Source organism: Hakea prostrata, chromosome 7 (assembly GCF_041222555.1).
Source record: "Hakea prostrata isolate BN-2017 chromosome 7, UWA_Hpros_2, whole genome shotgun sequence".
NCBI lineage: Eukaryota > Viridiplantae > Streptophyta > Magnoliopsida > Proteales > Proteaceae > Hakea > Hakea prostrata.
Window position 1 is genome coordinate 20,452,402 of NC_142606.1, and position 27,138 is coordinate 20,479,539.

The 27,138-nt window shown below is 38.7% G+C and overlaps 1 protein-coding gene across 2 annotated transcripts; it reads left to right on the top strand.

Annotated features, from left to right (window-relative positions):
* The first annotated feature begins 2,733 nt into the window (after positions 1-2,733).
* On the top strand, positions 2,734-26,503 carry LOC149010436 (putative serine/threonine-protein kinase At1g54610). 2 transcript variants are annotated; one of them, XM_089162119.1, is made up of 8 exons: positions 2,734-2,927; positions 3,021-3,665; positions 3,767-4,051; positions 4,172-4,489; positions 5,608-5,835; positions 10,804-10,904; positions 11,759-11,876; positions 25,959-26,503. In XM_089162119.1, the coding sequence occupies exons 2-8, from the start codon at positions 3,285-3,287 to the stop codon at positions 26,274-26,276; spliced, it is 1,749 nt and encodes a 582-aa protein (XP_089018245.1). In that variant the 5' UTR covers positions 2,734-2,927; positions 3,021-3,284; the 3' UTR covers positions 26,277-26,503. The 2 variants fall into 2 exon arrangements, with proteins under 2 accessions (XP_089018245.1, XP_089018246.1); XM_089162120.1 differs by having other exon boundaries at positions 3,067-3,665.
* Positions 26,504-27,138: the final 635 nt, after the last annotated feature.

Sequence of the window (27,138 nt, forward strand, 5' to 3'; positions counted from 1 at the left end):
CACATGCCGCACTTTTGTGTCGTATCATCCATCGTACATCTTCCTTGTGGTGCCACTCCAACAATCTCCAAGGCATGATCATTTCCCATGTCCGGCCCTGTGAGATGTTCTGTTTGAAACCAATCTCTGCGGGGTCATGTCCATGTTCTCCATCCAAGATCCAAGCATCACTTGTTCCAATCTATCCTTGGCCCATTCTGATTCTAGATATCTCCTTCCGCACCCTTGGTGTTTCCCTTATCTACATTTGTGGGTGGTGATTTTGCTTCTCACTTTGATGGGTGATCCCAACCTCCTTGGTTTTCTTCCTTCTTGCCCCTAAAATATCATCGATAATGCTGATGCAAATCGGGCTTGCTCTTTTGTTCCACTTTCGTTGTCGACTCCGCCGGAACCGTGGCTTCGGTTATCTTTATCAATAATGCCTTCATCTTCATTTCCATAATGATTTCGTGCCTCACTTCCTGTCTTTTTCGCCATTGCTTCTATCCCTTTGTTTGCGATAACTCCCACTATTTCCGTAACTTGTTTTCTCGGTTATCTCCCGTATTGGTTGACCAATCCGGAAATTTCCAAGCGGCCGCGGTCCGCTACCGCTCCTTGCTTTTCCTGCTGCCTTATCCCCAATCACCTTTCTGGATACCGAACCCGTGTTGCGACCTGCCCTCGTGGATGAAACAATTCTTACTTATTTTCGTGTGAGGATCCACCGTGGCATCCGACATACTATAAATATACTCCCCTAACCCAACAACCCCCCGTTTTCCTTTCGTGTGGGCTCACACCCCGGCTCTTCCTCCTCTCCCCTTCGGTTTGTCCCCATCATCCAATGAGCCTTCACTGAGCCTTTTCGGCTCCACTATAAATGAAATTCCGGTTTTGGATGTTGGAGCATTTTTTGCCTCTTCCTCTCCCTATTCCCCTCCTGTGGGCTGTTCAACCTTGAGAAAATGACGATCGGAGAGGTAGAGTTCAATGACGAGGACTATTTTGCTCATCAATTCCTTCTTTGTTTCTTATTTCTGGCTTTTGCAATTTCATTTTTCAGAGTTTTGGGTTTCCACCAGCAGAAGTAGGAAATGCAAAAAGTCCTCTTTTCATGTTGTCGATGAGCAACCCTCCCTTTTTTTACCTTTTTCCTTCCCCCATTTGCATTGCATTGATCTCTTCTGTATCCTTGAAAACCTAATTCTAAAATCTGTTTCCAATATCTCAGAATCCCGAATCAATCACCTCAGGTTGGGGATGATCTTTTAAATTCATGTGGCTTATCCCCAGAAACTGCTGCTTCTGCGGCCAAGAAAATCCATCACAGCTTCCACACTACACACAAAACCAAATTCTGTGCTCAGATCCTTTGAAAGTTTTGGTTTTCAAAAAATTCATATCAGAATCTCCTGACGAGTCTCGATCTGCGACCCGTCGAAGTGCTCCCCGACGAGCTTTTCCACCCCAAAGCACAGAGGGCCCAGGGGTGGGTGATGAGAGTTTTTTAATTTTTTTTTTTTTAAAATATTTTTCAACTATGGACCGATTTTGTGGTGGTAAAACCATCAGAGTGCTTCCCGACGGGGTGATGATCTGAATTTTCCCTTGACAGAGGTGGGGAAGTTAGGGTTGTTGTCAAGGATAGGGTGTAGAGTTTTTGGTAGGGTATGGAAAGAAATGGTCCCCCTTCACCAACGTAAAGGTTAAGTCATTTAACTCAGTAAAATGACATTTTAGTCTTTTTATGGGTAAAGGGTACTATTTTTTAAAAAAAAATTATTAAATATATTTTATATCTACTAATTATTTTTTTGGGTACAAGAACACCCAAAATTATATCAAATTAACAAAGATAACCAAAATATATATCTTAAATTTACGTAAGAGTATGTTTTGTTAGCAAATTATATTAAGTTATAATTAAATAATTTTATAATTTTTATAGTACGCTTTATCTTTTGTGATTTTATAAAGTCTGGAGAAGAATAATCATAGATTTTACTTTTTTTTTTCGCTTCTTTTCATGAGTTCCTTCTTATTTTATAGTTTATTATTTTATGTTATAAGTTATAAGATATAAAATAATGTGTTGAATAAAAAATATAAAATAATAAAAAAATTGTTATTTTATTTAATTAATAGTACTAATAAAAAAATAATTACCAGTTCAGCATAGTTTTAAAGTGTCTATTCTTTTGTCAATCCTCTTAAATGTTCTTCAAATTTTTTCATAAGAAAGTAAAACTATACATTGAAAAAAAAAAAAAAAAAGAAAGAAAGAAAGAAGAAGAAGAGAAAAGAAAGTGCACCCCTGTTTTGCATGGATAATCCTCACACTTATGTTTTTTCCATGAAAAGAACGCTCACTGTCAATTAAAAAATAAATTTTTACTGCAAATATGGAAAATTTGATAATGACAGCATTTATATCTCCATTTCAACCCAAAAAATAACAAAAACAGCATTTAAGTCTCTGCCATCATCACGCCTTACTCTATCGTCCCGTTTCTGGTGGGTCCCACGTGGTTCATATCTAGGGGTAAGCTAGATAAACCATGCCACCCATGATTTTACATTTTTACGCCAATGGGGCCACGTGGAAAGGCCCATTCGATGACGTGGCAAGGCCAAGTGGACTGTACAGGTTGGAGTAAGCGGAACATACCAGTGGTCAAGGGTTTTGATTTTGACTAAGATCTGGAGTTGAGGACAGAAATCATAATTTATCTTCATTACGTCGTCTTTTTCTCTCCTTGTGTCTGTGAGAGGGTCAAAAGAGCGAAGACCATCCAGAAAGAGATAGGTCCTACAGCTTGGATTTCTATCGAAACTACCTCATCAGCAAGATCCACTGCGACACTGAGATCGAACGAAGCAGCTCTCTCTCTCTCTCATCACTTGGTCTGCAGCTTTAATGGCGGATTGTGAATCACAAAAAAGTTAGTTTTTTTATTTATCGTTATTTCTAAATTACTGTTTCGTCTTTCATTCAGCTTTCGTACCTTTAATCCTTTTCCTTTATTTTGGTTTAGCCGGTTGCGGACTGCCAGTAATCTTGGCGACTTGAAATGATTACAGGTTTTGCTTTGTCGGAGAAAAATTTAGGGTTTATGTTTGGCGCTTTTTTAGCTTTTTAGCTCCAGAGTGATTTGGACGATCGGATTAGATCCATAGGGTTTCGAGTTGGACGAGGAAGTGGTTAGCTTTTAGTTGTTGAATTCTGGATGATTGAGTCGGAATGGAAGTGGGGGGCGAGAGTCGGATCTGTTGAAACATGAAGCTTTGGTATAGGAGACATGGGGTGTGTGTATGGAAAAGTGGCTTCGTCCGGGGCTGGTGCGAAGGCAAGGAGGGTGACGGAGAGGGAAGTTGAGAAGGAGAAAGAAGGTACCTTACCTGTTCCGTCGGGGAAGAAATTGCAAGTTTCGGTAGCAAAGGTCGAGACCACTGAGGTTCCGAATGCCGAGAACCAGAAAGCGGAGAACCAGGAAGGCAGTCAGCGACCACGTGGAGAAAGGAGAAGGTCGAAGCCGAATCCGAAACTTAGTAACCCACCAAACCATGTGCATGGTGAGCAGGTGGCTGCTGGGTGGCCATCTTGGCTCTCCGCCGTAGCTGGCGAGGCGATTAAGGGCTGGACTCCTCGTCGGGCTGACACATTCGAGAAATTGGATAAGGTAAGTCAGTTCCTTTCCCCAACCCTTCCCAAAAATGAAAACGAAACTAAATCATCTGGTCTTGTTTTTAATTGTTATGCCCTGATTCTCCTGTTTCTTAGATTGGGCAAGGAACTTATAGCAACGTGTACAAAGCTAGAGATATTATGACGGGTAAAATTGTAGCACTAAAGAAGGTTCGGTTTGACAATCTGGAGCCCGAAAGTGTGAAGTTTATGGCTAGAGAAATTCTGATCCTTCGGCGACTTGATCACCCTAACGTTGTGAAGTTGGAGGGTTTGGTGACATCACGGATGTCATGTAGTTTGTACCTTGTATTTGAATACATGGACCATGATTTAGCTGGTCTGGCTGCAAGCCAAGGAACCAAGTTCACTGAACCTCAGGTTTGCTTCTCAATTCTTGAAGTAGATACTAACATCCTGCATTCGCATTGATCCTCATTTATGATGTTTTGGTTGACCTTGTACTTTCCGTTTTCCTTACTTGTGTAATCGGAATGGCAGGTGAAATGTTATATGCATCAGCTATTGTCAGGACTTGAGCACTGTCACAACCGGGGTGTGTTACACCGTGATATTAAGGGGTCTAATCTCCTAATTGATGATGGTGGAGTACTTAAAATTGCCGATTTCGGGCTGGCATCTTTCTTTGATCCATACCACAAGCACCCCATGACTAGTCGGGTTGTCACACTGTGGTATCGACCACCTGAACTTCTTCTAGGGGCTACTGATTACGGTGTAGGTGTAGATCTCTGGAGTGCAGGCTGCATTCTAGCTGAGCTATTGGCAGGAAAGCCAATAATGCCAGGCCGTACAGAGGTAATTTGGCTGCTTGCACTACTTGTAATTCTGTATCCTATGTTCTCCGTAGTGTTCCACTCAATTCATGTTGGGCTTTGGGAATTAGCAGTCTATTTGATGTTGCTAACTCCATGTTTTGGAGACTTGTACAGCCAATGTATGAAGTATCGGTATTGAGTATCGTATCGGTCATATGATTTTAAGAGATGTATCTTCCCATATCGAGTATTGTATCATACTGTTTAATGTATTTTAGTGCAATTCAACAGAGTGATGTATCAATATGTATTGTATTGGTTGTGTCCGATATGGATATGTATCGGCTAGTATTGTATGGTATCGTGGGATACTTTAAACCTTGCTTGTAGCTGTATTGGTTGATGTTTTTGATATTGTAGGATATCCTCCCACCACTGACCACTCAATTTACTGACTTGAAAATGCATATCCCTGTTCTGCAAACTTAATCTCCGATTACCACCCTTTTTTGGGAAAAAAAAATTAAGAAAAGAGAGTGTCTGGTGCATTAGGCTCTTGCTACTGCATAGTCTTGGAAGGACAAAGGTACATAATGAGCTTGGAGGAGCAAATGCACAGAAGATAGATGCAAAGCGCAGCTTCCTAACCATATGTGGACCAGGTTCAGGCTGCAAACAACTAAAGCATGGGAAGAAGTCGAATTCTTTTGTTCCTACAAGATGGTTTATCGCACACAGCAGGAGCAAGGGCCATACCCTGCTGTGTAGGAAGACTATTTCCATGTTTACATTGCCTTCTTTATTTATGAAATTAGGCAAAAGATGAGCACCTTCCCATTGCCTAGTATTGCACATCACACACTAAACTTGGATAAATTTCTTCTTAACTTGAAGGAGACAAATTATTGGAAACTCATGCTGGATGTTGATATTTGAATAAAATAGCATGTCATTTGACAAAACCAGAGCCTTGTTTTCTTGTTTCAGTTGGATCTTACATATAAGATCCAATGTCATGAACTGTTGAAGCTCATGCCTTTGAAATCCAGCACTGGGTTTTTGTGTTGCTTGTAGCAAATATACTTCTTTCCTTAGCCTATAAGTATAGGAAAATTTGTATCTTAATTTCCATTGATATTTACCACTTCTGGTATTCAGGTTGAGCAGCTGCACAAAATTTTCAAGCTGTGTGGCTCTCCATCTGAGGAGTATTGGAAAAAGTCAAAGTTGCCCCATGCAACCATCTTTAAGCCACAACAGCCATATAAAAGATGTATAGCGGAAACTTTTAAGGACTTTCCTCCATCATCACTCCCGCTAATTGAAACTCTTCTTGCAGTTGACCCGGCTGAACGTTTAACTGCCACGGATGCATTGAAGAGTGAGGCAAGTTATCATTTTATTTATTTTTTATTTTACTTCTTGGTATTGCTTTTCTTTTGTGGTGATACTGCCTGCAGAACAGCATCTAGATGATTTTGTAGTATTTTCCTTTCTGTAAGCTTGGTTGTCAGTCAAATGTTTTTGGGTGTAATTGCATGTTTGAGTTTTCAGATAGTCAATTAAGAACATATTCTTTTCCAAATTTCTGTAGTGCATTTGTGTTTATCCTAATTCTCTACGTTGCAACGCAAGAAGGGATTTCCCCCCCTTTTGGTGTGTGTGTGTGTTTTTTTTGGGGTGGGGGGGGGGTGTTACCCAAGTGTGCTTGTATATATGTGTCCTGTGGAACTTAGTTGCCAAGGTGATGCTTAGGCATCTAGACTATTTGTTGGGTCCATGGGGCAGCATGTGTTGTTGACATGACTTAGATTTAACTGGGTTGATCAGTATGCTTCTATTATATTCTAAGGGCACGCATGTGTGTGTCTATATATGTATGTGTTTTGATATGGGTTCTATGTTGCATGTATGCATAATTGTTAGAGACTATCATAATTGTTAGAGATTATCTTTGGTATATCACATGTGGACATCGCATGCCTAGACTGACAGCTTATTGCTTGGTCGCCACTTGAATACCTGATACTGCCTGGTTGTGTGCGTGATGACAATGCTTTGGATTAGCATTCATAGCCAGCGTTCTCTCCTTTGCCCAGAGTGGAAGGGAGATATGGTGATTACTTCTTCTTCCATTGCATCCCCATCTTAAGGCTGTCTCATGCTGTCTATCGCTCATTAAAATTTCCAAGGAACTGCCACAGAATTTTTGGATTGGCTAGGCGAAGGTCAGCCACTAATGAAGGTTGTGAAAGCCAACAAATTCATCTTATTTATAGGTCAGGCTTGATGCTTGGAACTAGAATATCCTCAATGATGCATTTTAGGTCCCAGGTTCTGTAAATTGGTCCTGCAGTGAAACTGCTTGATATCCCACTCTGGTGTATATCTGAGAAACAGAGCACAGTACTCTATTGCAAAAAGATAGTTAGGAGGATCTTGTAGAAGTTTTCTCTCCCCTCGTATTTTCTCTTCTTGGTTGAGGAGTAAATTTATTGATTGAAATAGAATATTGTTCAGCAATAGCAAGGGATCAGAATCTACGGAGCAGTTCTTGGCCTAATAACATGTTGTAACAACATCAGCTGCAGAATTAGATGATCTTAGCCCCAATGAATTGAGTCTGAAATGGGAGAGATCAAATGACAAATCTGATGAGTCCATGCACCACGGCTTGGACACTGTATCATGAAGAGACATTTTTACCCAATGGAAAAGAAATTTCCACGGGCATATGCCATCTTTTCTTAACAAGTGAATCACATCACTAAATCCCCTTCTACCATGAAGTTATTTTCTGGTGGGAGATCAAGTGCAACAACATTGAGATAGGGACAAAGCAGTATTGATACTAAAATTTAACACACTTATTTTGCCGTTTGAATGACGAAATAAGAAGATATGATCAAGCTTCACAACCTAGCCCTTGGGAAACCATACAGAATTCACTATAACAGGGTTTCATTGCATCAGCCGAATGAGAAGTTCTCGATCACTACAGAACACTCAAAGGCTTAAGTCATTAACTCATTCTTTCCATTCCATTGCTGCAGTACAATGCTTAATAAAAGCAAAAGCAGAGTTGATCTGATCAAATGTAATCATATCTTCAGCTGAAGGAATATTGAAGCAACCAAGTCTTAATACATTTTATTGTCTCTATACAAATCACATGGGGACCATACTGTTAATCAGTGTTTAGACATATAGGCCATATTATAGGCAGAATATATACCTTTAGATGAACCATAATATGGGCCACATGAGCTTGGTTTTAACTTGAAAGGTGGAGCACTTGATTGGGCTGAGCCTACTTCTGCCTTCGTACTGCATCAGTTCTCCTTTGCCTAAAACATGTTCGAGTTTCCTATTGATGATATGTCAAACCTGCTTGTTCACCTCCCAATCAAAAGTGGAGGGGGCTTGATTGGGCTGAGCCTTCTTCTGCCTTTGAACTGCATCGGTACTCCTTTGCCTAAAACATGTTCAAGTTTCCTAACGATTATATATCAAACCAGCTTGTTCACCTCCCAATCAAAAGTAGGATTTAGCTGTTTTCACTTTTTCTCTGCCTTCTGTTAAAAAATGATACCAAATCATGGATCCAGTAAGGCTAGTGAGAGGTCATTCGTAATAGAACATAATAGGGACAATATATTGATAACAGAATTTCTAACACCTTCTTTTACATATGAAAGAAGAATAAAAGGGATAAAACCTAGAATCAACTCCATGCATGTGGGAAGGGCATCACTAACAACCCCAACTTGTTGCCTCAAGTGATCAATCAAGATAGACTGTTACACAAACTAATGTGTTGTATTACAAAATAAAAAACCAGCGATCCCCTTTTAGTGAGAATAAGGCTTGGTTGTATTCATTTTTTCACAAAATTATGACACTAAAATTTAGCAACCCTTCTAGGAAAAAGGTCTGATTATAATAGACTCTCAAACACAGCACAACAGAGAAAAATACAAATGAAAAACAACAAGAAACAGATCTGGATTACTGAGTCTAGTGTTCCTCGGCAGTAACCTGATACCAACAAGACCACTGAAGTCTTCCTTGTTCTCCCAAAACTCTCTCCCTGTCCATATCTAAGTTGCATAAACTAACCCCTTTGTTTGCCCAGTCAGTGCTTTCACCAGTCCTGCTTTATTCTCCTTATTCTCAAATGCAAAACTGCTAATTCGCCTTTTTTCTTTTTTTGATAATTTAGGTATATATTGAATTCAGAGGTTATAAAGGAGAAAGAGGTAAGGAGAACCAGACGAGGAGGGCATCCCCCAGTATCCTGAACAGGAAAAATAAGCCCAATTACAGTCTGTATTTGCCTCATTTATTTGTTATTAACTGCTGTGGCCTAACTGCCCAGCTGCTTGCCTCTTTCCACAAGTGTATACTCTGAATCCAGCTTTTTAGAGTGGCCTATCAAATTACTATTAGGATATTACACAAAAATAAAACCAACATCGCAAGCATTTAGAATTCTATTGACTTAGAGACAAATTTATTATCAAATAGAAACTAGAATGAAAAACGCTTAACAAGGAAAAAATTTCGATCGATATGGTAATTTTGACCTTGAAAAAGGTTGAAATTTCCATGTGAAACAGGATACTTTTTATGGGACTCTTGAAAAGTCAATTTCGAGCCTCAAATGCACTCAAATGGATTTGGATTTTTGTATACTACCTATTTCAAGCATAATAAACACTATAGAACTACTAGTTTACTAAAAAACTACTGAAAATGTAACATCCAAGTATCCAACATTCCAAGTATATAGTATATGAATCAGAGAAGAAGCGGGAATGTTATTACTTACAAGTTAGTGAGTTACAAGTCTATTCTACTCACAAACTATCTTAAAAATATCCACAACATGGTCTAAAAATTGCATACATGCTTCCACTAATACTCCGCTATTTTAAAATTTAAAACATAAATTAATTAGTTTTTTTTTAATATTTAAATATTTTTTAAATAATTTAAATATATATTAAATACAGTAAAATTACATAATTAACAGAAAAAAAAATTAACTCAACACCATCACAGCAATATGGTGTCTCAATTCTCACATACATTCATTTGAAGCTTATACGTGTACTATACATACATTTTTAGCAATATACATAATTTAGTAAATAATTTTTAATAACAGAAAAATAAAAAAATAGTAGGAAGAATAAAAAAATAATTTTGACACTACAAATTCATAGATCAACACTCTAAAGTAAACATACATAAATTTGGAAGCAATCTAACATGATTTAAGGCACAAATGAAACAAAAATAAAAAAATGAGGAAGTTGGTTACTCACCTTGCAAGACTTGAGAAAATGGACAAATGGAGGAGCAAATCAAGTGTTTGAAGGAAATGGAATACTAGAAATTAGGTGTAGAAGGGGATGAAAGCAAGAGAAATCAGCAAAATTTTCCAAAGGAGGTCGAAATGCAGAGGGCGATATTGCTCGGTAGGTCGAAATAGCATTGATAGGTCGAAATAGCATTGATAGGTCGAAAAGTGGCTCGGTTTGGACACTTTATAAGCTGCACAGGTAACATTTCGGCTCGACATGGTATCGGGCCGATATTTCGACTATCGGTCGATACAAAACGATATGGATACTTTCTGTTCCTACTACTACATTTCGTTTCGAATTCAAAAAATGCAGACATATCGATCGATATTTCAACCATATCGATCAATTTTTGTTCCATGACGCTTAATACTTGGGCTTACAGGATTGGCTGATTTCAATGGTAAATCTAATCCCACCATGGCCCATTTAACCTGTTGGGCATTCCAATTAGGTCTAATGTAACTAATCCAAACCCAACACCCCCCCCCCCCCCCCAAAAAAAAAATTAAAAAAAAAAAGATAAAGGAGAAATTGATTGGAAATTGGGTTAGCCTTTACTAAAAACCATATATATATATAACACACACACACAAACAATAGTATTTTTATTATTATGCTGTCCATGAATAATAAAGGTGAAAGTGAGTGAGAATACTGAATGTTTCAACTTGTTTTGTTATTTATCAATGGTTTGATAGAATCTGGTGTGGGTCATGTAGAGATTGGTCCTTAGCATATTTACCTGCTTTTCAAGGATATAAATTCAGTTGCTTTTTTATTTAGTGGAATTTTGTGCCTAGTCTGAAATAGCATAAAATAATGTAAACAAATCTGGTTTTGAATTACATTCTGCTTCAACTGGTATATGAAACACATTTATTCTTGAAATCTTATGAAACTGATAATTTGAACTTCAATCCCATTCTGCCCTGTTTTTTGTAAATAGTCCCTTCAGTGAACCACTTATTTTTTTGTTTTGTAGTTCTTCACAACTAAACCTTATGCATGTGACCCTTCAAGCCTTCCAAAATATCCTCCAAGCAAGGAGATGGATGCTAAACTGCGGGATGAAGAAGCTAGAAGGTAAGCAGTGTACAAAACCCCAAAGAGGAATAAAAAGGAAAATCCGGAAGAGGAAATGCCCTAGAAGTCATGGGCTTAAACTTATTGTATGGGGCTCTAAAGTTACTTTTTTTCTTCTTCATATATAATGATAGTGTGTTGGATCAAGCTTCCCCTTGCATCTAAGTGACTAGCTGCTTTCTGATTCATCTGTGATATCTGTATGATAGAATTAGCTTATCCAATACTGCTGCTATATCATTTTCTTTGGCACTTTGTTGCACTCCAAGTCATCAAATCCTGTTAGGTTATCTTTGTCTGCATTCTTTCTAGTTTGTGCATTACCTTCTAGATTTCTTTCCCCTCTTAGATAGTGCACCTTAAAAAAAGGGGGTGGGAGAGGAAAAAAATCTCTTTCCTTATACCAGTGTATAAAATTAAAAAAATCAAAAGAAACCCTTTTCTTAGACCAATGTATACTCGTGATTGGAAATTTAACACTTTTTTTTTAATTAATTCCATTCTATTTCTGAATGTAGAGTTTTTATTTTTATTTTGAAACAATCAAATAAGTAAATGGAAATCGTTAGTTGTATATCATGGAGATGATTTTCTTTTTCATGGGATTAGTCATTCTGTTCCATTTGTTCTAGATGTTCATATGTGGAAATATGGGCAGTTACTGGGCCTGTCATTACATATAGGGCATGAAGAGCATCATGACATGTATCTGTGGAAATGAAGTAGGGACCCATAATGGGTGCTGCTTGCTAGCGTTTCATTCTCCATGCTTTTGCAGGATTGCAGGAATTGATTCATACATGTGATTGTTTTTAATGAATGGTTGACCTGATTCTAGGATCATTATTGTTTAGGTTGAGAGCTGCTGCCAAAGGCCATGGCGATGGTGTGAAGAAAACCCGTCCACGGGATAGACCTGTAAGAGCATATCCTGCTCCAGAAGCCAATGCTGAGCTTCAATCCAATCTTGATGTATGTTTGCTTTACTGTTTTTTCCAACTGTCATTTCTTTATTATGATATTGTTTGATAAATATATCTGGATTTATTAAGGATGGCACACTGTAAGCTTTATCGTTTTGCTTTTTCTAAAAGTAATGACCGGAAGATAGTTTTAACTAATAATGATTCTTGAGGAAATGAGCAGTGGTGTACATTTAAACTACTAAAGCCACACATTCAGTTCTTGGTGCAATTCTGGTGTACCCAATTACAGGGTTAGGGTTTCTAGAATGGATTCCCTAAAATTTAAGGGTTTGCCCAGGATGATCTTCTTTGAACCAGCAGTTAAGTATCAAGTCTAGATGAGATGGGTAATATTGTTAAATAAAGATGGGGATCTAAATAGATGGGGTTTGGGTAAGATTTGGTTTGCAAAATTAACAAAACCTAAGATGAGATGGTTTATGTGATAATAAGATATATGGGATCTAACAAAGAGATATGGGGTGTATCAAAACTTCTAAGGAAGCCTGCGGTTGGGTGTGGGGAGGTTTTAGGGATGATTTTGGGATGGTTTGGGTTGTGGGATTTGGGTAATGGAAAGTGAAAGGATTGTTTGGGAAATTTTAGGGTTTTAACAAAGCCCGAATGGGGGAAAACTGTACAAATGAAGATCTTGGGCAATCTTTCTTTTCTTCTTTCTTTTTTTTTTCTTTCTGTTTTTGTCCTTTCTTTTTTCTGCTTCAAGTCAGTAGGGAGGGAGGGGGGTGTCGTAGGTTAGGGGAGAGGTGGGGGAGGGGAGGGACTGAATCGCAAGGGGTTGGGGGAGGGGTGAGGGGTGTTGCAGGGCCCTTGGGGGGGGGTTGCTGCCAAGGTGCGACAGTAGGGGGGGTTCTAGGGTGCGCTGAACAGAGGAGGACAGGGGAGGGTCTTGCATGGACTGGGAAGGTGGGGGAGGAGGCTGAAGTTGCTGTGATTGAAGGGGAAGGGGAGGGGAGGGCCTGCAATGGTTGGGGAGAGGGGAGAAGGGGGCTGGGGGTTGTTTACTTACTTCTAGATCTGTTGTATTTCTGGAAGAAGACGGAGTGCTAGACAAAAGAAAATAGATACTGATCTTTGCAGAAAAATCTCAACTTTTGATTCAACTGTGGCCCCCTCAACAAGAACCACGATCCTCAACTCAATTGATCTTGTTCAAATAATCAGACTTGAGAAAATACAAAGAAAGAATAGGCTTATTTATAGCCTACTAGAAGACCCCAATCCTCAATGGGTTTCCTTTATAGATTAGGATCCCCTTACAAATAATCTCAACCGTCCAAATAAATAATTAAAGATCTAATGGAATCTCCTTGAAAATAGATTCCCCCTAAGACTAAATACTGAGGAACTCTTCTTGTAAATAAAGACTTAGCAAGTGTCTATCTTTGAAGAAGAATCCCAAGGACTCAAGAAGTTATCTTTATCTCAAACTAGACACCTAACTATCCAAGACTCCTAAAATCAGCAACTAACTAGTGCTGGGATGGACCAAACTACCCCTCTTGGAGGGTTCTGCCAGCCCTAGGTTTGCCACTTTGGGGCCCACTCCAGGGGTTCCGCCAGGGGCTGAATTCTGGTTGACATCAAATTCTGGTGGGTTTCAAAACTTTTCTGGTTTACTGAGGGCCCATTAGCATTATAGGAACTCAGTTTAAGCATATAGTGGCAAACACTAAAGAACAACCTTCCCACAATGTCACATATGAAACTTCCTGTGTAGGTCGTGTTAATCGAGAGCCACCACTCCTTAGAGTAGGGAAGAATTCTTCTATGATGGGGCCAAAAATTATCCAACCTAAACCATATTCAGGCAAGAGAGAGGGAAGAAAAAAGGTGGTCAATTTCCTTTAGACCATCCAACATAGGGTGAGGAGGCAACGAGTTAGGGCTTTCCAAAAGCTATGTCGAGGGATGTGACCGTTGAACAAAACATGTTACCGAAGGGTCGGGAGGCAATTACTTGAACAAGGTCCCGGTTTGAGTAGGAGTGAAAGAGATCATTGGAGGAAAAAGGTAACCAAGAGTTGGGGTGGGGTGCGGTGGGGTGGGGGAGGGGGCCAAATTGAGGACTGGGCCGAGGGACCTTTGGAGCTAAAAGGCAATAGGGGAATACTTATCAGTATGAGGGTATGCAATTCTTACAAATATCAGAATGAAAACACCCATAGAATGATAGTGGTTGAGCCAAAGAGATGTAGAGGTTTCATCAGGTATCCTAGAGACATCTTGGAGAAGAAGGATATTGTGCCAACCCTAGAAGCTTTTGAGGATTGGTAGAGTGTCCACAAATAGTTGTTTGAGAACTTTAGTTGGCCTATTTGTCCCAAATATAGTTGTGTTCGGACAGAATTTTCCAAATCAAACTGATAATGCCTGCAGTATTGGAGTCCCTGGTCCTTCCGAAGCCAAGCCTATCTCTCACATGATGTTTGGAAGCCTTCTATGGTAGATTTATGCAGCCCGAACTACCTGTACCAGTAAATGTTGGAGGATTCGAAAGCAGATATGGTTAACTCTAAGTTCTCAGTGTGCAAGAGGAGTTTGCCATTCCAAAGTTAGAATCTCAAGCATAGGGTGCAGTGATGACCAATTAGCCTGGCAGCTCTCTAGAGGAGAGCCCCGGTATTTTACAAGAAGATTGCAAGGGGTGAAACCAATCGTCCAAGAAGAGTTTAACTTGGGAGACAGAGAGAAAAAATAAAGATGAGATTTGAGGAGAACAGGAGACTGATGTGAAGGCCAAAAATACTCTCAAAGATATGTAACAAGGATGTGATGATCAAGATAGAGGAGAGGGTAGCCTTGGAGAAGATAATGAGGCTTGCTGATGCAAAGTGGGTAAGCTTGAGAGGTTTGCATTTGGGGACTGGGGAGATCAGATGCTGGTGGTTTTTGGAGTGGATATTGCGAGATTGGACTTAATGCCTAAGAGAAGAGTTGGGGGGAGTGATGTGAAATTCTAGGACCACCCTGTGGAGGCCCCAAGAGTCAAATGAGGGCTTTGGGTTGCTGCCCAGCACGCTACGGCCTAGCCCAGCTGTATGGAGTATTTGGCAGCAACAGGGGCATTTAGGTCATTTTGAATGCCTTAGTCCAGCCCACTTTGGTCCAATTAGAATCAGAGTTTTATTGGGACTTTGGTCCTAACTTTATTTTGTTAATTTAGTCCGTCCTTGTTAAGTAAGAGTTCGAATCTAGTTAGGAGTATAGTTGTCAAGGCATCGCTTAAGCATCCGGTGGTCCCTACCCCTCAAAGCGATCGTCGCTTTTTTTAAAGTCAATAAAGCAGTCAGTTTGTCGCTTAAGAGTCTGAGCTTTGGACAATTTGGTCCCCAGCCACTGGTTTATTGACGCTTTTTGTTTTCTTCTTTGAGAGTCTAAAACAATACTTCTATGGTGAACCCAATATCAGTACATCACATCTTTGGTTACCAACAATAAACCCAATATCACATCTTTGTGATTATGAAATAGCATTTCTTCTCTAAGATTTTGATATTGGGTTTTTTTTCCCCCCTTCTTTTTTCTTTCTTTCTCTTCCCCCTTCTCTAATGTTACTTTTCTTGGTTATCAACTAGAAGTGAATGCAAATTGCCTAAGTTATTTATTCAGCAGGTGTCTGAGTACTTTCTGTCTCTCAGTAGCGTTGTTTAGTTGTTTTGAAAATTTGGTTGTTAAACTTTGAAGGTTGATTTGTGACTTTGATGTTGTTATATTTGAAGTTAATGACTGTCACATTTTCCAATCTTATATTCTGATTATATGAATGAACTTTTCATTATGTTTGCAAAATGTTTCATACTAAAATGCTAGGAATTTTATGTAACTTATGATATTTGGATCAAATATAAAAAAAAAAAGTAACACTAGAATGCTTTGACCACTTAGTCTTTGCTTTATTTGCACTTTATCGCTTTAGTACCTTGGAAACCCTCCATCTCTTTGGTCGCTTTGTCACTTTATGTCACTTTAACAACCTTGGTTAAGAGTTCTATTTAAAGTAGGATTCCTTTAGTTGTTGTCCAAATTTCACTAGGAGTCTGGTCCTACTCTTATTGTGTAACTTGAATCAATCAGACTCCTAATTGGAGTAGAATTTAAGAAGTTCTTGTTTGTTTTACTTTCAAAATTGAGTCCAACTATGAGTCCTTCAATGTAGGCTATAAATACAGCCTTATGCATGTATGATGTAACGAAGACAGTGTATGTTGAATAAAGTTTGATTGAAGGAGTGGAGTTTTAAGGATTAACAAGTGCAGGAACCCTGCGGCAGGCTGGTGTTTAGAGTTCATTAATGCAATCATTTTTCCCCAAGCTGGTAAGTCATCACCCCCCACCCTTCCCTCTTTCTTCTTCCCCATTGCACCTAACCTAATTCACCTTCCCATCCCTGCAGCATCTCTCTTCTTCCCCCAAAACCCTAACCTTCTAATCTCCCGAACCCCTCCACCAAAGTCCCTTCCTTTTAGGATTATCTTCCCTCCCTCCCCCTTACACTCGATCCCTAGTAGCAACCCTGATTACATCTAATAACCCTAAAATCTGAAACCCTAATTTCCACACTTCTAAAACCCTAGAAATTGAATCTGAATTTGAAAATAATTAGGTTCAGATTTAGGTTTCATCAGTTCTAAGCCCCCATATCATAGCCAAACCCTATTCACCCCCCTCTCAAATCTTTAAAACTGTAAGCAGACCCTATAACCCCAACTGCAGGGTTTTGAGAACACCCTAATTTGCCTGTTGATTTCAATTGATTGATCCTGTAACTGGCCCTCAATCTTGAGGCTACATCAGGGAGAGGGGCAACCTGATATGAACAAGAAGAGGAGGCCCACCATGAGCCGCAAGTGGGCTTAGTCCTCCCTGGTCAATGCACAACCCTCTAAGGGTAAATTTGTCTTTTCTGAGTTTTTTCTTAGGATTCTAAACTGATTTAAGAGTCCCAACTGAAGTGTTTTAATTAGTTGGATAAGTTCTTATCTGGATAGGGTTACTTGGATAAGGTTCTTAGTTAGATGAGGAACCTAAGTTAGAGTCAATTAGGATTAGAGTTGGATTGTGTTTCAAAGTTTGTAAAGGCTATAGATTCTCAAGCCTCCCACAGAATTCTTCGGTTTTGAATGAATTAAGAAGTCTGAGAGTTTACAACCAAGGAGGAAGCAGGGTTCCTTTTAGGGGGACCCTGCGGTTGTCTATTTTAGTGCATTCTGATTTTGCAAATTCAGTTCTACTTCCAAGCATTCAGGCATCGATCTCAGAAAGGGATCTCAACTTCAGTCTGCAGAATTTCAGATCAGGTGTTTCCAAGTAAGTTCAACTCTCTTTTTCCCCATCGCAGATCCTCCCTTTCTTCCCCTGCTCCTGCACAACCCAGGAAACCTAATCCCTGGCCCTCACCGCCCCTCTTGAGCCCCTTTCCTTCTCTGTTCATGTCTGGATCCCTCCCCTAACCCCTTGCAACTCCTCTGGGTAAATGTCCCCCCTCCCCACCCCCCCATGCCCCCTAAACTCCCTCTTCTCTCTCTTGGCACTCTGTTTCTGGCGGAAAAACAGAAAAAGCAAAGAGCAGGAAAAAAAAAGAAAAAAAGAGAAAAAGCAGAAGAGAAAGAATGAGAGGAATATAGAGTGGTAAAAAGAAAGAAAAGAGAGAGTTTTGGAGAAGTTCCCAATCCTTTCCAAAAATCTGAAACAACCCTTCAACTATTTCCTTCTCATCCTATAGGAATTTTGAACCCTTCCCACATATCCCTGGATCCTTTACATCAAATTCTTACCCCTTTGAATTCCCATGGCTTACCAAAAGTACCCAATCCAAGCCCAAAACCCTAGAAATTACCCAAAATAAGGAAATTCTGAAGTTTCATGGATCCCCTCCTCCTTGGTGTACATCACAACCCTTACAAATCCTGTGGAGGATGTGCAGTAACTAACTAGGTGCTGTTAACAAGAAGAAACAAGGGCAAGAAAGAGTGTATCCTATGGATGATGATTTTTTCTTTTCTTTGGGGAACAACTTAATCAGGATGTCAAATTCCCCATGGAGAGAATCTCAGTCTATGAGTTTTGATTTTCATGCGGACCATGAGGTAGTTGGATTTTCTATCAAACCTGTGGAGAATTTCAGAATACATGAGTGTGAATTCTGAGGTGCTTCTACTAGAAACAAAGGCTGATAGGTTGGGGAGATGAAATATTTGTAGAAAATGAATCAAAAAATGATGCAAAGCAGAATGGGAAACACAAACACCACTCTCACAATGAGCACAAGGTTTATGTTGTTCAGCAATATTGCTTATGTCTACAGTGTGAGGAGATCTGTTTCAGTATCAATGTAGAAACAGATTATGTTCATACATCTCTCATAAATTGTGTTGCAGAGGAAGATTCCTCACTACAGATTTATAGCCAAAAGAAGCCTACATAGGAATTTAACAAAATACCCTTCAGCTTCTTAATGGCCCCTCTAAGTCAACAACAGACCGAGTGACAAGGTACAAGATACTGTATGCCTAACAAGAATCAATAGCTAACTAAAGACGATTAGCCAGGATTTTGGCAATGATCTTTCAGAGAATATTGCATTAGGAGTTGTACGTGAAATCAGACATGGAGGAGTTTCCTCACATTTTGGGGATAAGACAAGAAAGGTATGGTTAACTCTTTTCCCCTTTCTTTTTTTTTTTTTTTTTGTGGGTGGGGGTGTGAAGGGTGTGAAGGGTGTGAAGGGTGGGAAGTCTAAGAAACAATGTTTTAAGTCCCTTAATGAGGTCCTCTTTGATGATGTCCTAACAAGAGAAAATCCCATATGTAATCCATAGGCACTGGGGGCTTTTTTGGATTTGTAGGAGAGAACAAATTTCTGGATTTCATCATCTAAAATGACATCATTGGAAAGAAGAGTAGAGCTTGATGGGCTTATTTAGAATAGGAGGACAGGATAGGCTAGAGAATGTTGCATGGAGGACCACGTAAACCGACTAGCATAAGGATAGTACTTGTGTTGGTTTGGGCTTTCTAGGAATGATGTATGTTGAGAAAGTCAATTGTGGTAGAATGGCTTGAATAGATCAAATGTGATCCCAAGCCCTTTATTTATAATGAATGGAAAATAACATTATTACATAAATATCCTTACTTGGGCAACAAGAACTAACAAATTAAATAAATAAACCAAACCTACTAATAGAACCGAACCAACCAACACTCCCCCTCAAGTTGAGGTATAGATGTTAGTCATGCCCGACTTGCCTACAATAGGAAGGAAATCTCCTTCCGAAATCTCATTCCTTCAAACCCTTAGTGAAAATATCATCCACTTGGTCTCTAGAGATCACAAAAGGCATGTAGATCAGCCCATGTTCCAACATTCCTTTGACAAAAAATCTGTAAATTTCAATGTGATTAGTTTGATCATGTTGCACAAAATTATTGGCAATACTAATGGCAGCCTTGTTGTCACAATACAACATCATAGGGTTAGGAACTTGAACTCCAATATCTTCTAGCAGACCTTTTAGCTACAATAGCTCACAAACTCCATGAACTATAGCTTTATATTCAACTTTTGTACTTGATAAAGCTACCACATTTTGTTTCTTACTCCTCCAAGTAACCAGAGGTAATTGATTTCTTGTCAGAGGACCCAACCCAGTCTGCATCAGTATATGCTTCCACCTTTAGATTATCGGTGTGTGAGAAAAGTATGCCTTTTTGAGGAGTTCCCTTCAAATATTGCAGTATTTTGGTAACAACCTTTTTAAAAGTTGAATATGAATCATGTATGAACTAGCTCACCAGCCCCACGGCATAAGCAATGTCAGGTCTGATGTGGGACAAGTAGATAAGCTTCCTTACCAGCATTTGATGTCTTCCTTTGTCCATTGGTTTTCCCTATTTCTCCTTGAGTTTAACTCTTGCCTCAATAAGGATATCAACTGCTTTACACCCCAACATTCCCACTTCAAATAATAAATTCATAACATACTTCCTCTGGGATAAGTATATACCCTTCTTTGATTGGGCCACCTTTATTCCTAGGAGGTAACGTAGCTTCACTAAATCTTTAATCTTAAACTCTTTGCCAAGAAAGTCTTCCAGCCTCTGTATTTCTCCCCACCATCATTTTGTGTGATGACAATGTCGTCTACATAAACAATGAGAAGAGTGATCTTGGTATTTGACTTCTTGAGTTTTGCATTACTTTTGCTTGTACTGTCATTGCCTTCCTGAGATGTCCAAACCAACATCTAAGAGACTGCTTCAAACTATAAATTGACCTCTTCAATTGATGAACTTTTCTTGCAGTATTGTCACGTGTAAGAAGGTATTATTTACATCTAGTTGGTGTAAGTTCCAATCTTTGTTTATAGTTACAGACGACAGAATTCTGACAGTGTTCAGTTTTGCAACAAGGGTAAAAGTCTTCTAATATTCAATCCCATAGGACCTGGGTAAACCCCTTTGCAACCAATCTAGCCTTCAACCTATTGATTGATACATTCATGTTTTGTTTAACCATAACAGCCACTTACAACCCATGGGTTTTTTTTTCTCCTAGAGGAAGTGTAACCAATTCCCAAGTATCATTTTTCTTTATTGCTTGGATTTCCTCTACCATAGCTGCCTTCCATCTTTTATCAACATGTGCTTCTTGCCAACTCTTAGGAACAAAAACATATGATAGAAAAGATATAAAAGCATGGTAGGATTTAGACAAAGAGTCATAAGAAACATACTTAGCTATGGGATGCTGAGTACAAGATCTAACTTCTTTTCTAATAGCAATAGGAAGATCAGAAAAAGATACCTCAGGGGGAACAATAAACTAATTCTAGAGCAAGAGATTGAAGTGGTAACATGTCAACTTTCTCCACCTGCTTTGTCCGATTGTATTTCTTCCTCTGATAAGTCTGCACCTCCTTATTCTAGTCAATCTTGTTTTAAAAGACCTTAATAGTGTGCCTCACATGAGTGGTCTCCCCCTAGGCAGGAATCTCTTCCTGAACTGCTAACTTGTGTTGTGGTGGTGTGTGTGAGTCTATGTGTGTGGTAGAGTTGGAAAGAACACCTCTAAGGTGTATAATAAGGGCAAGAGTCATTAAAAATGATATCCATAGGCACATTAGTTCTCCTGGAAGGAGGATGATAACATTTTAATGGTATTGAAGTATGTTCTGATGCTTTTCATGCCAAACACCATTGAAGTAAATGTTTTCATAATATTCATAAGCAAGATATTATGAATCAATAGACAAATACCTCTATTTGAATCCAATAAAAATAATTAAAAAGGTCAACTTCCATAAGGATAAAAATCAATCCTACAGTGCTTGAACAAAAATTATATATTTATTTTTAATGGTTGGTGAACGTTTCAATTTTCTAATGTTAGAGGTTTCTCTAATTTAAAATTTCTGGAATGATAAAACAAAAATTATATATTTATTTTTAATGGTCGGTGCACGTTTCAATTTTCTAATGTTAGAGGTTTCTCTAATCTAAAAATTCTGGAATGATAAAACATTGTTAAAAACTAAAAGTACTAATGTTCATTTGTCTTGATATCTAAACAAATATTTTCTTTCTATGAGTAATTCTGACAGCATTTGTGCAAATGTAATTAGGTTTGAGGGAAATGTAACTCCTTCGATATAAATCAGACCTAAGCAATCGTTGATTTGCTCACGTAAAAGTAGTTATTTGTTCAATCAAATTTTTAGAAGACCAGAAAGTTCCTCGAAATCAAAAGCAATTAAGTACTTATTGATAAGATTATACTTTCTAATAACCATATAAACCAAATGTTTGACTAGATGCTTCTGAATGACCAGTCCAATAACATATAAATTGATATATGTATTTTGATTGTTTCTAACTTCCAATAACAGGTTTCTCCAGTTCTGCTATCTTCTTTATGATGAAATTTGATGACTTGATGTGGCTGAATACTGATTTTTGGTGACCGGATGTAACTTACTGTTGATTTTTGACGACTTAATGAGGCTTAATGTTGATTTTTAATTAGTTACCAGTTCACTTGGGCACCATTAAGGTGCTGTCTAGAATGGACCTCACACACCTTGGATTGCCTAGGATCTTGTGACTTCCCTAACTTGATTACAAACCTTGAAGTTAATTTGAAATGATTCTATTTTCTTTCTTGACATAATCTAGTCCCTAGCAAAAGAAAATGAAATGAAAATTATAAGATAAATTCCAACCCTTATCAGACCAAAATCCCAAATTGGCTCAGTCCAGTTGTATGTGGGTTTCCAAAGCTAGTGGTATTGGTCCAACCACTTGAGCCACTGCATGTTCTGGTTCTGAGATGTGTATATGAATGGTATCCTTTTGAAGTCATTATTTCTTCCTGCTGCTGTGCAGTTCTATTCCTAAATAGATCATCTCTACAGTATTGTCATCTCTTTCGTGTTGTGGTTTGCCAGTTCTGCCTGTAAGAGGTCCAGTTGCATTTCTTTGTAAAGGAAATGCGTATTTGACATAAAAATAAAAAGTGAAATTTTCTCACTTGCATTTAAGGCTGCAACAGGGCTGGGCTGGGTCGGGCTTTTGCAATCCCAAGCCCAGCCCTATATGTTTTAATCTGAACCCATTCCCGCCCTGACCCTAGTTCAGGGCCAAAGATTATTGTCCCTAGGCCTAAGCCCTACAGCGCCAAGCCAAGCCCATTCTCGCCCTAATTGGGTCGGATTGGGATGGATTAGCCCTGATTGACCCTATCTTCGCCTTGATTGGCCTTGTCCCTAGCCTTAATCCTTGGACCTAAAATATCAAATGTAAATTCATTAAAAAAAAAGTATCAAAAGTAAACTAAAAATAAAATTCATAGAAATATAAGTTGATTAAAGCTCCTACAAAATATGATAAAATAGTCAATAAGTTGATAGTGTTGCTCTAAACATAAATAAATTCACACTTCATAATTATATTGAGCTCTGAAAGTCTCCCATTGCTTTGGTGATGGAAATTGAAAACCTCTCCCATTGATATCCTTATTCAACAAAAAAATCCATATCCAAAACCTTGTTAACAAGTAAATCAATGATAATTTAGTATTGGTATTTTTTTCGTAGTTAAAGAAAATGATATTTTAGTTACAAACACAGCTATCTGTCCTTAATAAGTTTTTCTGAAATATCACATTGGAGGCAAAAGAAAGATGTCAATATTCATGATGAGAAGTTGGGATGTAGATTTGTTAGATATTAGTTCTCTATATACTAGTCTTTATTATTTATAATATATTATCTCGCCTTAGTCCAAAGAAAAAAGTCAATGTTTTTTGGGAACTAAAAATGTCTTAGTTCGAAAAATAAAAATTACCTTAAAAATAATATGAAAAGCAAACTCATAGTCTAATATGATCAAAATGACTGAAGGTCAAAATCGAGACTTATAGTTATATCAATGTTAATATAAAGATTAGGGTAAAAATCTAGTACATGATCGAGGTCAAATTAACATTAAGACTAGAGCCAAAAGTAGGGTTAGGATCAGCGCAGATGGATGCTTACTACATTGGTAATGAGGATATAATTTATTTTTATTAATTTTCTACAAAACATGATCATGTTTTTAAAATTTGACATGTGTCAAGTATTCACCCATGTGGATTAGAATTAAGTCCTCTCCATATGGATGGAGGGTCCAAACTCAAATCGGGTCAGGGCCAAAATCAAGGGTCAATATCAGGGCCTGGGTCAGGGTATAAAATCAGGGATGGGCGGGGATAGGCTGGGCAGGCCAGAGAGTAATCTCAGGCCTGCCCTTGGCCCTAGTTCAAGGCTAGAATATTTTGGCCTTAACCTGCCCTTAGGGCCAAAATCTTTCGCCCAAGCCCTATTCGGACTCAAGGCGGGTTAGGGCTGCGAGGGCCAAACTTGCACCCCTACTTGCATTTGGTTGGCACAGAAATAAATGTCTTAAAAAAAATTTCTCCAATTTTCACTCAAATCTTATGGCTTTAATGAGAACATTTTGAGCAAAGAACATTACCAAAATCCTAGACAAGAATATCTTTTCTTTTGTCTCCGAGACCATTGTAACATTTTGTTTTATGACAAACCAACCAGAATCAACCTTTAATTTTCTTTCATTCAACTCCTGCTCTGGACCACTCTAGGCTGTCGTTGCACTCCTGAGGCAACCTAGAGAGGTTATTTAATTGAGTGTGCAACTTTGATTGGCTAGGGATTTGAATGTCTCAGTAGTAATTTACATCAAGATTCACAATTTCTGCACTAGAAGGATGAATTAGTAAGCTTGTATAAGCCAGTTTATGTAACAGTAAAGTTCCATAAAAATATGTGGGAAGACTGAAATGCAGTTGGCAGCTCTAAATTATCACTTGATTAAGTCGTGTTTATTAGACTCTAGTGGGTTCTATTATAAGGCAAGAGAAACTAGGAACTTTCTGGAAAATATTGTGTGGGATTGGGTTTAGGTGCACAAGGCTAGAGCTGATTAAGCTTTAATGATCCAGCTTAGCAAGTGGATGTGGTGGTGGTTTATGATGGGAAAAAGGGGGGAGAAATGGGCTGGCCTTGGGTTTGAACACATTTCCTGGGAATGTAAGCAGAAACTAGAAAGAAATAAGGAGAAGTTACAACTTACAATGATGACAAACTCAGCCTTATCCCAAATTCAATGGGGCTGGCCACTTGGACCTCTTAAAATTGAGGTCGGGATGGCAATAGAAGTCTAGAGAATTATACTAGATATGAACTATGAGCAATAGAGAGAAAAATGAGGGCTGAGAAGTAAAAGTAAGACGAAAGAGGAATAGTCCAGCAAATCGGGAGAACCTCAGATAAATGTGGTCTGCTACATGGATCCTTGCCCTCCAATAGGCTCTATCCGAGGTCAAATTAGGAACAAAATGAATTTGCAGATGGCTTACATGGCTTTAATACCAACCAAATAATTGCCATTTGATGAATGTGTGAAGTAGTAGAACAGATGGCAGCATGTTGAATTTTAATCCAACGGAACAGAAATTGATCATTTTGACGTTCTACTTGGGAGTGCCAATTATATAAAGTTTATCCATTAAGCACTGAGGAAAGGAATATGGTGATTGGTTATCCCAAGGTCTAGATAGTATGCAGTAAGTAAACTGGGAAAAACCGTTAGGGTCATATATCAGCAAAAATAAAGAAAAAATTGGACAGTCAAAAAGTCTTGTTTTTAAGATGGCAAAATGCTAGTTAAGAAGGATATCAGAAAGTATTAAATTGTAGAAACACAAGTTGAGAAAGCTGTGATTGGGATCGTATGGTGTTCATTGAAGCTGTTTTCAGAGGTTGAAGTTTTAAGGAGGATGAAAAGAGGTAAAAGATCGTTCCAGATGGCCAGTGAGATAGGATAAGTTTCACCTATTAGTATGGGGTCAAATTATGTTCTGCTTTACCCATAATAAATAAATAAATAAATAATGTGCTGTTGTTTTTAAGTATGGGATGAGTGATCAGTGGGAAATCTAAACACAAATTGGGTGCAAGAAAATAGGTTCAATTTGTGCTAGAAAGATTCACGACTGAAGCTGTTAACTTGGGTGGGTGATTTTTGTTAGTTCACCAATTAATAAGATTGGAAAACCGTCTACTATGGTAATTGGATTTGGTGGATGATCATCATTTTCTAAGTACATAATGTTGCAATACTAGGAATATTATACAAGCAGGGTGGTCACATTTAGGAACGTGAGATCTTGTGTATCAAACACCAACTTGTTGGGATATGTTTGGTGAGTTGAGCTGACCTTGGTGGCTGGCAGAATTTATGAGGCTTTTAGAAGCATTCGTTTAGAACATCCCTACGTCTTACTGTTGCAATTCTGATAATTTTGCTGGTCCTTGCGAATAGATCTTTGAATTATGCTCATTATGCAATCTATACTTGGTATATATTGAGATTCTTTTGATGCTTATGGTCTAGTTTCAGAATAGTTTGGTATGATTGTTTCCGGTGATTAAAATTTTTAATGATCTGATCATCAGTGCAAATGCAGACAGTTCATTAATTAAATTTCTTTTCGATTTCCAAACAGAGGAGGCGGCTCATTTCACATGGAAATGCCAAGAGTAAGAGCGAGAAGTTTCCTCCACCTCACCAGGATGGAGCCCTTGGTTTTCCGTTGGGTTCATCACATCAGATTGATTCTTCCTTTGACCCCTCTGATGTTCCATTCAGTTCCACAGCACTATCATATCCCAAAGGGCAAGGACAGACTATGTCTGGTCCATTGATGGATCGTGCTGCTGTTGGTGCTCCTAGGCGTAAAAAGCAGACTGCTAATGATCGCCGTGCACCAGTTCATTCTTCAAAATCACTGAAAGATAAGAGTCGTCTTCATGTCAAAGGGTAGCAAGGCATTGCTTTGAGATCAGAAAGTCTTTACCCAAAAAAGAAAAGAAAAAAGGAGATCTCAGAAAGTCCATGCAGTGGAGACTGATTCATTTTGGAGTTGGTGTAGATCCCAAGGAGGCTCGTACATTCCGACGCATCACAAACCAGCCGTCGAACCTTGTCAAAGAACTGTATGGGGGGGAGGGGAAAGCTCCTTTTTGTCCCCCTTTCATTACCATTTTTCTGCTCTCTTTTTTTTTTTCTTTTTTGGTTGGGGGGGGGGGGGGTGGAAGGGGGAGTGACAGGTCTTATTATAGGTCAAAAAGGATAAGCTTCCTCTACTATGTATATTTTTTATTGTTTCATACTTTATGTTGAAAACAGATTCAGTGAACCTTGTTGTCAGGTTAGCAAAAATACAATAATGTCATCAGCTCAAATTTTGTGTTTCAATCGTCTTTTTAATACTTGTAAGTTGCATTGCTCTGGGAAAAGGATTATTCATCACAGCGGATCATGCATATAAATCAGGCCAAGAATGTGAACCGTTTAAATTTTCCCGTGACCTTGGTTTTAACCCTAACTAGGGTTTTCTTTCAGGTTTGGTTGTTGGAGGGTCATTGATTTCCTTTAAAGATATACGTGAGCATTACGCTTATCCAGAAGCAGCCGCATTAGTTTGGCTTCCAGATTTGTGGACTGCACGAAAATGACCTGTTTGTTATCCGTTGCCAAGACAAGCTTTGCCGGAACCACACCAGAAGATATAAAAAAGAAGGGGTGAGGAACGGATAATCTTGGACCCATTCGATCTTTCAAATGATGTTTAGCTTGACACGTACATAAGGACAAAGATATCCAGAAGGATCAAAGAAACATCT

Bases quoted from the DNA above. Each gene is read 5' to 3' on its own strand.
- LOC149010436 (XM_089162119.1), top strand. From the start codon at position 3,285: ATGGGGTGTGTGTATGGAAAAGTGGCTTCGTCCGGGGCTGGTGCGAAG. The intron at 4,052-4,171 runs GTTTGCTTCTCA...TCGGAATGGCAG, and splicing joins CCAAGTTCACTGAACCTCAG to GTGAAATGTTATATGCATCA. The intron at 5,836-10,803 runs GCAAGTTATCAT...TTTGTTTTGTAG, and splicing joins CGGATGCATTGAAGAGTGAG to TTCTTCACAACTAAACCTTA.